Source organism: Mobula hypostoma, chromosome 13 (assembly GCF_963921235.1).
Source record: "Mobula hypostoma chromosome 13, sMobHyp1.1, whole genome shotgun sequence".
Taxonomy (NCBI): domain Eukaryota; kingdom Metazoa; phylum Chordata; class Chondrichthyes; order Myliobatiformes; family Myliobatidae; genus Mobula; species Mobula hypostoma.
The window spans coordinates 58,291,358-58,305,140 of NC_086109.1; the positions used below are offsets into that span (position 1 = coordinate 58,291,358).

Consider the following 13,783-nt stretch of genomic DNA (forward strand, 5'->3'; position numbering starts at 1 on the left):
AGTGCACTCCTTCACTCTTTCTCCTTCTGATATGTATTGAAGAGCACCTCCCCTTCGTTTGCCACCCTAATCCTCAAATTGACTTTATGTAAATGAAGTTTTATTATCAAATCTGCCGGAGCTACGGGGGGGGGGGGGGTGCGTCCATGGCTCAACAGCATCCCCACAGATATTGATTTTAACTGGTGTTTTGATGACAAACTCTGCCACCTTCATCAGCAATGATACCTGGGCACGTCGAGTTTGGTGGTATTTTATACCCCTGTAGTCTGTCCCTTCTGATTGGTTAGTCCTCATCCAATTAGGTTTCTACTCTCCCACCTTGTTCACAATCAAATTCCAATTCTTACTTTGAGCGAGTAAGAACTGGAATTCGATTGTAAACAAAGTGGAAGCCCTAATTCAACAGGAGTTCAGTGAAACCCTCTCTCACCACAGTACTCCCTCTCAAGGTACTTCTTCCTCCCCTACCCCAACCTTCTTGCTTTGACTTCTTTTCCAGTTCTGATGAAGGGTCTAGGCCTGAAACGTTGACTGTTTACTCTTTACCATAGATGCTGCATGGCCTGCTGAGATCCTCCAGCATTTTGTGTGTGTTGCTTGGATTTCCAGCATCTCCAGATTTTATCTTGTTTGTGGGGCCATGTTGGCGAAGCACTTGCTGAAGTCCATACAGAATCCACCGTCCTGCCTTCATTTATCCTCTTGGTCACCTCTTCAAAAAAACTGTGAAATTTGTTAGACATGATTTCCCACACACAAAGCCATGCGGACTATCCCTAATTAGATCCAAACGCTGATAGATCCTGCCCCTCAGAAGTCCCCTCTAGTAACTCGCCCACCACTGGTGCCAGATTCACCGGCCTGCAGTTCGCTGACTAATCTCGCACATTTTATAATACGAAGAGCTCACGTTCAACAATTCAATAAGCCGCCGGCGCCCCATCACCGTACGACCTTGCCCGCTACCTCCTATTTCTATACTGTTAAAGGTCCAATCCTCAAACGAGGCGTCACCCGGGCAACGCATTCTAAAGTGCGACCCACAGCCAATCAGAGAGACGCATCCTTTCAAGTTTTGGCCAATGAGAAGCAGAGAAGAGATATTTGAAAGATTCGCGGGGAAGACGAAGGAAGCGGAACAGCAGACTCCGAGGAAACCAGAGCCGGGGAGAAAGCGAAGTACGGGCCGAATCGGCAGCGACCCAGAGAGCGAACCGAGGCATATCCTCAGAGTCGGGAAGTTTCACTGCCAGAAGCCGACCAGCGATCCGGGATCCACCAACCACGCTTAGAGAGCGAGCAGCGAAGCTTTGAACCCAACGGAGAGCGAGAGACCCTCTGTTGCCCCCAGGAGACCCGTGGTTTCCTGGCTCTTGCTGCTGGCCATGGCTTTAACCCGCCGGGCTGTTGTAAGTGTCCAGCGAAGCTGTCAGTTCACTGGGCGAAATTAGCTCTTGTCGTCTCTCTCTCCGTCTCTCTCTCTCTCTCTCTCTCTCTCTCTCTCTCTCTCTCTCATCCAATCACCCGTGTATAGTAAATTACTTATAGTGAAAATACTACACGTCCCTTTTACACCGTCCCGCAAAGTACCTCATCCTTCCAGACCGCCTTGGTCTTGATGGTTCCAATCGTGCCGAACCTCAAGTCTTTAAATCCTTCCTAGATCCATGTTTACCGATACTTCAATTTTCGGTGTAGGATTGATCCAATAATCTTTTTAATCGGATGGTCTCTTTCAATATGGTTTCGATTTTAAATGTCCTGAGTGCTTCACGGCAAATCTTAGTAATTACGCATTTAAAGGTAACTATTGCTCTAAACACTTGTATGTGATAAGGTATTTGACTGCTAGTCCACGTTACCAAAGGCTCTTGCTACCCTCCCTCCTTCCGGCCCCCCCCCCCAATCCTCACGGTTATGTTTAGGTACTGTACTGTAATTAGAGCTAACTTGGTTTATGACTTTATGGTACAAAATTCAAGTTTACTGATCCAATCATGCTGAAATCCGTGTCTTTTCCGATGATTCCACCCAGCATGGTTAGTCTGGTCTTAGTACAAAAACTTGGGCATCTATCTCTTTTTAGTTTACCACTATTGGGTTGTGTTGGGCAGCTCTCGTCCTCCTCATCAACTATTGAAGTCTACCGGAGAGTAAACCCTTCCGTTCACAATTCTACTTGCCTCTTGTACTTTGACTCCGATTCCTAGGTGGACACTGAACCCTTGAGAACTACCTCACTCTTCTCACTTTTAAAATGTATATTATTTCTGTTTTTGTGTTCGATTTTTAATCTATTCAATATACGTATACTGTAATTGATTACTTATTATTTTTTTCTCTCTGCTATATTATGTATTGCATTGAACTGCTGTTGCCAAGTTCACAAATTTCAGGACACATGCCGGTGATTCCGACTCCGATTCCATCTCTCTCCTGTTTTCCAGCTGAGTTACTGGAATTTCCAGAAGGGGGATGGGAGGGGCGGGGGTAGTGGCGGAGCTCACGGAGCCGCTGAGGACCCCTCGCATTTGGATGAGCTTGTGCACGAAGCGAATCATTCCATAATGTTACTAGAGACATCACGGTGTTGGTGTGTGGTCAGTTAATCAATTAGACTGAATATTCAATCTGCAGTTTGGATATTTAACATCTGGTTTTTAAACACTTAGCTGTAACTTTGGAACTTGAACGGTTGCATCTAGGTTTGCTGGTGTTCCTCTGGGTGTTAATTCTACTATTAAGCATAACACGGGAGGGGACAGTTTTGAGGTGCTTGGAGGTAGGTACAGAAGAGATGTCAGGGGTAAGTTTTTTTTTACGCAGAGAGTGGTGAGTTCATGGAATGGGCTGCCGGCGATGGTGGTGGAAGCGGATACAATAGGGTCTTTTAAGAGACTCCTGGATAGATACATGGAGCTAAGAATATATGGGTAACCCTAGGCAATTTCTAATGTTCGGCACAGCACTGTGGGCCAGTGGGCCAATGGGCCGGTATTGTGCTGTAGGTTTTCTATGTTTCATATCCACCAATATTGCTGATTTCCAGCTGGTTTTGGAGGTTTGATAGTTTGGTTACCCTGACCACAAACCTAATCCATCCACACCTACTGCACTTGAGTTACTACATCAATTAACTCTGCTGTTTACAGTTCTAGTCTGAATCTAAAGGTAAATGTGGGCTCTTAATCAATATAATCAATTTGTCAAGTCACCATGAGCCTCGGGTCTTCTCCCACCCACCCCACCCCCACACAAGCACAATCCCACCTCAGCCTCTACTATCCTTCCATGACTAGAACTGGGGGGCAGGAGACTAGCTGGCTATTGGCATTCTTCTATGCTAATTTATTAATACTTTCTAATTGAAAATCATTAGACACGGTTTCCTATTGCTTTAACAAGTCATCAAAAGGCAGTACTTCACTAGTAGAAATGCCTCAATTGATGCTATTGATTTGGAGTTGATTTCATCATAAACCTTTAAACAAATACTTACCAACCTGAGTTTTTGTTTCAGATTTCCAGCATCTACAGTTTGATTTATTTAGTTTTGACCATTGAGGAAGGGCTGGGAGAAATTGGTCTCCATTTAAACTTTCATACATTTTTTTTAATGTTAGGCTCTTCAAAGCTTGGAAAACATGGAACCAGCATCTAATCTGACTGGGGCATCCCGACGGCCTGCTTTGGGTGATCTGGCCAATTGCGTTGTAACTCGGGGAGCTAAGCAGGTAAAGTGTTTTTTCAACTGAACGTGACACTGGCAATTCATCCAGATGTTAACTTTTTGTCTTTTTATTTTGCAGAGAGCTAACAATATGAAGCTGTCCAAACCTGTGGTGTCCAAACCGGCGTCCAAAGCTGTGGTGTCCAAGCCAGTATCCAAACCGGTATCATACAAACCAGTATCGTCCAAACCAGTATCATCCAAACCAAAAGACAATGTTTTGCACAATCATATCTTAAAACCTGCTGTTCAGCAGTTGAGACCAGCAGTTCAAGAAGTGACAACGTGTGTTCCGGAGCCAATTCCTGAGGTATGTGAAACTTCCTTTATTTCTCCCTCTTCAATAAAAGCTAAGCTGTCCCTTGCTTCCATTTCTATTTTCTTTTAAAGGTCCCACTATCTCCAACACCTATGGATGTGTCAATGAAGGAGGAAGACCTCTGCCAGGCTTTTTCTGGCACGCTATTGGAAATAGAAGATATTGATGCTGAAGATGGTGGTAATCCTCAACTGTGCAGTCAATATATTAAGGACATTTACAAATACTTGCACCAACTTGAGGTTAGTGGATTTCAATGATAAATAACTTCTCTTCTGAATTTAATAAAAATTGAATCAATGAAAATGTGGCTGAGTGAAGGTGTCATCTTCATAAGACATGGGAGCAAAATTAAACTGTCTGCTCTGGCATTCCATCATGGCTGATCTATTATCACTCTTGATGTTGCATGAATGAAATTGCTGGAGAGTGTTACTGGTAGATACGGAGCAGCTTCTTTATTAGACAAAACAAGGTACAGCAGGAATCATACGGAGATGCTTTCGGTGGTAAGGTCTGATGGCCCAACGCGGGGCTCGATATTTATTTGCTAAACACGAAGGACAATTCCATATTTACAAAGTATAGACAATGCCTTCTTTTGAAGCTACATACAAACTTCACACCTTCTGATTCACATCCATCCCACCGGCTCCAGCAGTGCCTGAACTGGGATCCACAGCTTTTAGGAAAGCATTGTCCCAAACTGAATCCACAATACATTATCAAGGAACAGAAGACTGGTAGCCAAAGCCATTTGCTAAATGTAAATGACCTAAACCCAAAAATCACTCCTAACATCTCTCAATCCCATTCTCCTGCCTTCTCCCTGTAACCTTTAATGTCCTAGCAATCAACCTCTACTCAGTGACTTGGTCTCTATAGCCATCCATGGCAATGAATTGCACAGATTAAGAGCCTCTTAAATGTCCCTAATGTAACAGTCTCTTCCTTCTACCACCACCCCTGGCAGTGCATTCCAGCTTTACTTAAAAATATACCTATCTCCTGACATCTCTCTAAGCTTACCTCCAATTAAAGATGTCTTGGATATTAGTTGTTGCAGCACTGGTGGGGGGGTGGGGGGATAAAAGTGTGCTGGCTTTCCATTCATTCTTTCTTTCTATCTATCTATCTATCTATCTATCTATCTATCTATCTATCTATCTATCTATCTATCTATCTATCTATCTATCTATCTATCCATCTATCCATCTATCCATCTATCCATCTATCCATCTATCCATCTATCCATCTATCCATCTATCCATCTATCCATCTATCCATCTATCCATCTATCCATCTATCCATCTATCCATCTATCCATCTATCCATCTATCCATCTATCCATCTATCCATCTATCCATCTATCCATCTATCCATCTATCCATCTATCCATCTATCCATCTATCCATCTATCCATCTATCCATCTATCCATCTATCCATCTATCCATCTATCCATCTATCCATCTATCCATCTATCCATCTATCCATCTATCCATCTATCCATCTATCCATCTATCCATCTATCCATCTATCCATCTATCCATCTATCCATCTATCCATCTATCCATCTATCCATCTATCCATCTATCCATCTATCCATCTATCCATCTATCCATCTATCCATCTATCCATCTATCCATCTATCCATCTATCCATCTATCCATCTATCCATCTATCCATCTATCCATCTATCCATCTATCCATCTATCCATCTATCCATCTATCCATCTATCCATCTATCCATCTATCCATCTATCCATCTATCCATCTATCCATCTATCCATCTATCCATCTATCCATCTATCCATCTATCCATCTATCCATCTTTAATACTTCGTGTCAAGTCTCCTTATGTCCTGCTTTGCTTCAAAGGAAAATCATCATTGTTTGGTCAACCTTCTGTCATAATTCAGACAGCACTGGCAACTATCCTCTGCACCCTTCCTAATCCTTCCACATCCTTTAGTGAGATAAATGGAACTTGATAAATTGTGGTCTAAAGTGTAGCCTAGAGTGTTTTATCAAGCTGAAACATTACCTAGTGGCTCTTGAACTCAATCCCCTGATTAATAATGGTCAACACACCAAATGCTGTCAATGCATGGTAACTTTGAGGGATCTATAGACTTGGGCCCCAAGATCACTCTGTTCCTCTAAGAATCCTGCCTTTAAACTTTTCCTCTGCCTTCAAGTTCAACACGTGACAATTTTCTGGATTGACCTCTAACCTGTCTATGTCCTGTTGTCACCAACCTTTGTGTAATCTGTGAAATTACCAACCCACCCTTCAATTTTCCCATCCAATTCATTAATAAAAATCACAAACAGGGATCGCGGAATAGATGCCTGCAGAACATCAGGATTTTCCCTATTACTTTGAACAATGGAACAACATTTGCCATACTCCAAAAACTCCGGTACTACTAATGTGGCTAATGAGGATATGAAAATAGTGAATACTCCAGAAATCTTGCATCACTTCCTGTATTAACTTGCTTTCAAAGACGCTTCATCTCATGTTTTATATTTAGTGCCTATCTATTATTATTTCTTTCCTTGTGTATTTGCACAGTTTGATGTCTTTTGCACTCCAGCTGAATGCCCAGTTGGTGTGGTCTTTCATTAATTCTGTTATGGATTTACTGAGTATGCCCATAAGAAAATGGACCTTGGGGGTTGTATATAGTGACACATGTATACTTTAATAATCAAATTTACTTTGATTAAATCATGTCTATCCTAATGCTTTTCAAAAGTTCCAACATTCTCTTCAATGCCTGTTCTATGCTGACCTTGTCCATCAAAGTCCTTCTCACAGTGAATGGTGAAGCCTCACCTACCTCCTCGGCTCCAGGCAAGTTTCCCTGTTATTGCTGAGCATTCCTGCCCTCACTCTAATCATCCTGTTATTCACTTATATGTGGAGTACCTTGGTTTTCCCTAAACCCACTTTCCAAGGCCTTTCTGCGTCCCCTTCTAACTCCAAGTCCCTTAAGATCCTTCCTGACTCTTAAGTTCTAAACCTGTGCTTCTTCCTTCATTTTGACGAAATGCTCCATCTCTTATCAACTATGGTTCCTTCACCCTACCAGCCTTTCCTTTTCTTAATAGGGCAAACCTATCCAAACCCTTTGCAACCTTCAAATATATTTTTTTTTAAAAGTGCTTTTTCCTAGAACGTCTCCCAATTTGTGCTCCCTTGTTCTTGCCTAATACAGTTAAATGTTTTTTTTCCATTCCATCTGCACTTATCCATGGCTGTGCTAAGGGTCATGTAGTTATGGTCTCTGTTTCTGAGATGCACTCTCACAAATCTGCCACCTGACCAGGTTCATTACCTAGTACTTTGTACGGCCTGTCCACATACTGTTCCAGGAGCCCTTCCTGGACACAACTAACAGATCTGCTCCATCTGTGCCTTTTCATGAAGGAGGTGCCAATTAATATTAGGGAAGTTAAGTCACCTTTGACTTCAGCCTTTGTCTTTATACCTTTCCAAAATCTGCTTGCTTGTCTGCTCTTCAATGTCCTAATGCTATTGTGCTGCCTATGGATTACTCCCAACTGAGTGCTAGCTCCCTTCCTGTTTGACTTCCACCCACATTGACTCAATAGACAATCCTACCATGATGTCCTCCCATTCTGCACTGTGACATTGCCCCTGATCAGCAATACCACTTCCCTTGCCTCCCTCTATCCTTTTGAAACATCTAAACCCTAGAACACCAGCCAGTCCTGTCCTTGACAACCAAGGCCACAACATAATTCCATGTACTGATCCATGCTCCAAGCCTGTTCTTGATACTTGCATTAAAGAAAGCACATAAACCCATCCAACGGATTGCATTTATAGCCTATCCACACTTTCAATCTTGCTAAAGGCTAGAAAGCCAAGCCATCTTGCAATCGACAGCTCAGATTCGATTTCTACTTGCCTGCCACGTGGAGTCCAAGTATAATAGATTAACCTGATAGATGCTTTTCCTCAGATACGTTACCCATTCTGTCTGCTGGAAGAAGAGTAGCTCATCCCTCACTTGTCTGAGATCTTAACTAGAGAACTGGACAACAGAGGATATGGGTAAGGTTTCTGTGGAGTGGGGTCCGGGAGAAACTGAATAAACATCCAAGCTGGTATGCTGGGGAGCAAGCTGCACCTCTCGGTCAACCTGTTAAATCGGCTTTAAATTCATGGGTATTGTGCCCAAAGCAGATCTTTTGATCTGATTAATCAGTGTTGTCACATGTGTTGAGTGCTGATTATCAATTAGAAATTTATTATCAGTTTTGTTCAACTATTCCTAGCTTTACCATGACTCCCTGCTTGAATCTTATTCCGGCTTTTGTTTGAAGTACAGACCATGAACTGGGAGGGGTGAGGATTTAATCCCAGGTGTGGAACACTTTTCAAATCAAAATTGAAGTAGATAGTGATGATTAAACTGGAGATGAGTGGCAGATGCTGAGATCTGGAGCAAAAGCCAAGCTAGCAAAAGAGCTTTGCAGATCAGCCACAACTGTGGCAGGGGAAGGGGTGGTCAAAGGTATGGGGTTGGGACCTGCATCAGGACCATGGAGGGAAGATGGCCAGTATACAGGTGAAAGAAGTGATTGATGGAACTAGATCTGGAGTGCAGGAGTGTTAACCCCAGCTGATGAGTGGAAACATGGCTGGAAGATGGAGGATTGGGGAACCTGATGTGTACAATATGGGCAGATAGAAACAGGTTGGGAAGATTGGAAAAGCTAAACTCCTCTCTCTGATAGAAGGAAACCTGGTATGAGTTTTACCATACATGCGTTGGGTCCATTCCATCTGCCCAGGAGATCAATGCAGGAGCATCCCAGATTAGCTTGAGTCTGAGTTCACTAAAACTTGCTGCCTTCTGTGGCATTCAAGAGATGGAAAACTGTCTGCCTGAAGTACAGTCTCTTCAACAATCAAGGATGAAGCAGTTCACTTGATTGCTGTTCTATCCAGATCCCTGCAGCTCCTACTGAGAATGATTCAGTGCCTACCTAAACAGACTCTTTCTGAGGCAGCAAGCACATTGGGGCACTGAGGCTACCCTAACATGGAACATGTATCAACATTCCCATGTTGCTGGTTGGCAATTGTAGTCCATATCCAGCCATAATCGAGCACCTTCATCTGAAGGATACATTCAGCTGTTTATTCCTGCCTCTTCTCCCCCGGGTCAAACCCAGTGAGAAAAGGAAATGGGGGAATGGTGGCTACCAGTGGTAAATCACATTACAATCATAAATATCACTTGCAGTATGAGCTATTGTTTCAAATGTTGGCTGGTGTATACATTTGACTTTCATCTCCCTCAGTACTTGGTTTTGCATAATTCTTGTTATTTTCCTTCACGGCAGATGCAGCAAACAATCAGACCTCATTACCTTGAGGGGCAAGAAATAAATGAACGCATGCGGGCCATCCTGGTTGACTGGCTAGTTCAAGTTCATTCAAGGTTCCATCTGCTCCAAGAAACTCTTTACTTGACCCTGGCTATAATGGACCGTTTTCTACAAGTAAATACCTCAACAGAGATGGAATAGCTTGATAATGTTCTGAATTTAATTGGGTCAAATAGGTTTGTGAATTGATCAAGTGGTTTGGATGCTTTCCTTTCCAAACTAGAAAATATGAACCACATGAGCATGAATGGTAATCATCTGGGCAGTCCATCACCCATGGTATGGGATCTTCTTAACAAAATCTAAATATACTGAATAGCTTGCTACATCTCCTCTGTTAGAGGTTGCATGTGTACTCGTGTGAATGTTTGAAGACCATGCTGTAATGGATTATCACTGCATAAATCAACAAACCACTTGTTGTGTGCAATTAACCTTTCCATTGTACCAGCATTCCTTTGGACAGAATTGTTGGAGTTTGCAGATTTTGTTAAGATACCATTTTTTGACTGTATGACTTGACTCTTAATGGTAGTGGATTTGGTGGCTGATATTGTCTTGGAGCTAATTGTATTGGCAGATGTGATCTTAAATTAGATGTGGTCTTGGGGCTATGAAAGTGAGTCTAAGATCCACCCCATGACACTCAGTCATGAAAAGTCCTCATTGCTCTCAATTACTTGCTGTGGGGGATAAGGCAGTGTCAGCTGTGATCTAAATGGGCAGGGCTAAGCTAGTGTTTTCATTGCTCTCCTGAGTTGAGGCCCATACTAAAGCTTGAAGGCAATTCATGTATTTTGTGGGTTTGAGTGGTGGTGCCGTTCCTGGATGGAAGTGGCAGGGGATGGTTATCTCCATCTTCACTCCACATTTGTGGCTATAACTGTCCTAGAATAAAGACTGAATGCGGAAAAAAACCTGTTGAATATTGCATCCGTCTGTATTGGACTTGTTCTTCCTGACCTTAATGTTTGGCCATCCATCTTCTCAGAGCCAGCCAGTTTCTCGGAAGAAGCTCCAGTTAGTTGCTGTGACTGCCATGCTGCTAGCATCCAAGTACGAGGAGATGTACTCGCCTACCGTTGGAGACTTTGTTTACATCACAGACAATGCATACACCAAGGCCCAGATCAGACAGATGGAAATCCTCATTCTCAAAGAGCTTGAGTTTAATTTGGGCCGCCCGCTTCCTCTGCATTTCTTGAGACGTGCTTCAAAGGCTGCTAATGTGAGTACAGCAGCTGGTGTCTGACTTAGCTGCAAGCACCACCTCAGCACCAGGTTTTGGACCTAATTATAATTTGATCATCATTTCCCAATGATCTGTTTGCAGAAGCCACTGCTTTAAAGTGTTTTTATTCTGATAAGCAGGTTGATGCTGAAAAACACACTCTTGCCAAATATCTGATGGAGCTGACAGTTATGGACTACAGTATGGTGCACATCTATCCTTCTGAAATTGCGGCAGCTGCTCTTTGCCTTGCTCTCAAAGTCTTGGATCAAAGTCAATGGGTAAGTTTGCTTGGTTTTTAAACACGTCCTAATGTGTGTATCTACGGTTGTATTCCCATGAATTTGCATTTGAGTGAATAACTAAATGCCATAGACTTGTCAATCCAGGGCCTTCAGTGGAAGGACTGAAGTACCATTTCCTTTTCTTTCCATGCCTTCTTAATTATTTTGGGAGAATTGATGCTTTAATTGGCCTTAACCCCTTCCCCTGTAGTTTGAATTTGATCTAGCCAAATGGTTCCCATTAGGGGTGCCATTTTACATGGGGTATTGGCAACAGTGGCTTGCTTGAAGATTCCATAGTGGTTAAGGAGATCTTGAACAGTGAAGACCATGAACCAGATAGCTTTTATAAAATCTAGTACTTTATTCCCACTTGTCACAGTAGAATTTGAGCTACCTATCTAAAGATGGGAGTTTCCTGTCTAGTCTCTTGGAATTAGTTTGCCACTGCCATAATATCGAAGAGGTCTGGACTATCTAAATTAATTTTAACATCTAAATTGTACTTTTTTAGACTCCAGTTCAACAGTACTATACTGGCTACTCAGAGGAATCCTTGCTTCCAACTATGAAACACATGGCCAAGAATGTGGTAAAAGTGAATGAAGGGCTCACCAAGCATGTTGTAAGTGCAAACCTAACTGATATTTTTAAATGGAGCATCTTCCTGAATTTAATGATCTTTGTTTCCATCTTAGGCTATAAAGAACAAATATGCAAGTGCGAAACTGCTGAAAATAAGCACGATTCCTCAACTAAAGTCACCGATTATCAAAGAGCTTGCTGCTTCTCTATTGTAGCCATCAGAATGGACACATTTTTTTTGCACTTTTGGAGACTTTTAACAGATTGCTGCTATTTGACACTGTTCAGAAATGTGAACTGTGGTACATCAGGTGCACACTTATTTCAAGCTCTGTGAACTTTGTCTGTTTTAGTCACTCCAACATGTTTTCTGCTCTTTACCTTCAGCTCTTGTAACAGAGTTTCTTTGTCTAGTCAGTCTCATCAGCAATGGACCCAATGGTTATGACATTGATCATAACTAAAGTAATGGGAGTTTAATGCTTTAAACATATGTAATATTTTATTGGTCTAAAATTGTGCCTCTTGTATTGCAAATTATTTCAGTAAGAAATTAAAACTTCTAATTTTAAGCTTGGGTGACTCTTAAATACCTTCCATGGTTGGAGCACTTGCTTTTGGTGTTCATCTGTAGAATGTTTTAAATACAAACTGCTAAGCCAAGATCGGCTGCATCTTGATTAGTCTTAAATATTGGCTACTTGATTTTTCAGGTTTTGAACTTGATACTTGAATTGGTTGTAGAGCCCATATATTTCCGTTTTGCAGTGTAGTAGTTCATCATGTTGGCAGTAATTCAATTTTGGTGAATATGGCCAGTCAAGAAACTGCATCATGTGTTAGTGTTCAATGTACAAATGCAGAATGGAATTCAGTTTGCATATCTAGCTGGATTCATTTGTAATGGCAAACTGGGGCCCAATAGAATGAAATTTGTAACGGGCAGGGCCTGCCAAATTTTCAGATTATGAATGGGTCAGCAGGGAATCTAGTGCACTTAGCCTGTTAAACAACCATCCAGTGCAGATTTTAATCCAAACTGTCTTAATTTTGCAATTATTTTGGTCATTCAGTCATTGTCAATACTAAATTAATTTGGTTTTGGAAGAAAATTGGCAAAGCAACAAGCTAGTTGGGCAAGTTCGTCTTTTGCTTTGCAGTGAAAATTTTGGGTATTTGATTCTTGTGGTATTGCTGGATATTAAGCCTGAACATAAGGTTGTACTGTACCATAATCTGCTTTGTTTCCTATAGTCATAAAATCCAAGTTTTATTTTGTGCCAAATTGGTGTAACAGGTTTAATAAACTAAACATTTTATGAATTTTAAGTTGTGGAATTCTGAAACTTGGGCTAAGGTACCCAAACATAAGTAAGGTAAGGTATAAATATGATTATGGGATGTAATAGTGACTTGTACTGCACACACAGACTGCTGTTTCCAGTGACAGAGCTGTTGTATGTGTTCCTCCTTGCTCCAAGACACTCAAAGTAAAACCGATGCTCTTAATATGAATCAGCCTAAAGGAAACCAGAGATATTCTCTCTCAATTGATTCTGAATTGGAGCTGGCAAGGTTTATTGCTAATAGAACTTGCCATATCTTTGAAGTAAAGCAATCTTGCCAGCAGCTTCACCAGTGACCTGAAGTTGCTCCAAGTGTTAGCCAGTGAACATGGCTACACTATCTACTGTGGCAGGAAATGGTATTGCAGCTGTTCACATTCATCCAGGCTCTGGGCATAAAATTAATGAAATGTAAATGACCTTTTCATTGCAAAGCCATAGTTAGCAACTCCTTGGTGGTTGTTACCCTGAACATGGACGTGAAGTATTGCGGCCTTCATCTCTACCTTCCCGTCCAAAAATTGTCGAAGTCTTTAGCCATGGAGAAACTTCCTGGTTTGCAGTTGACACTGTTTAATTAATGAGTGCATTCATCTTGTACCTCAAACCTCCATCTGATCTCCACCCCCAATGGGTGTGAACCGATATCCTTTGCCACTGAGCCAATTAAATGGGACACATTGGGTCTAGTACATTTTGGCCCAATTGAGTAGATACCCCAATTAGCCAGAGTTCAATAGAAAGTTAAGATATATTTTTTAAAAAAAAGGTAATTTGTTACTCAGTTAAACAGTAGTTCATATATTTAAACAAAATACAAAACAAATTAGAGCACTACCAATACCTCAACTATT

General features: G+C 41.7%; 1 protein-coding gene across 1 annotated transcript; it reads left to right on the forward strand.

Moving 5' to 3' along the window:
- The first annotated feature begins 1,128 nt into the window (after positions 1 to 1,128).
- Positions 1,129 to 12,890, forward strand: ccnb2 (cyclin B2). The gene is made up of 9 exons (XM_063065754.1): positions 1,129 to 1,412; positions 3,627 to 3,737; positions 3,813 to 4,043; positions 4,124 to 4,294; positions 9,439 to 9,597; positions 10,475 to 10,711; positions 10,855 to 10,995; positions 11,513 to 11,623; positions 11,697 to 12,890. Exons 1-9 carry the CDS (start codon positions 1,389 to 1,391, stop codon positions 11,796 to 11,798), a joined length of 1,287 nt encoding a protein of 428 aa, XP_062921824.1. The 5' UTR covers positions 1,129 to 1,388; the 3' UTR covers positions 11,799 to 12,890.
- Positions 12,891 to 13,783: the final 893 nt, after the last annotated feature.

Bases quoted from the DNA above. Each gene is read 5' to 3' on its own strand.
- ccnb2 (XM_063065754.1), top strand. From the start codon at position 1,389: ATGGCTTTAACCCGCCGGGCTGTT. The intron at 1,413-3,626 runs GTAAGTGTCCAG...TTTTAATGTTAG, and splicing joins CTTTAACCCGCCGGGCTGTT to GCTCTTCAAAGCTTGGAAAA. The intron at 10,712-10,854 runs GTGAGTACAGCA...TCTGATAAGCAG, and splicing joins GTGCTTCAAAGGCTGCTAAT to GTTGATGCTGAAAAACACAC.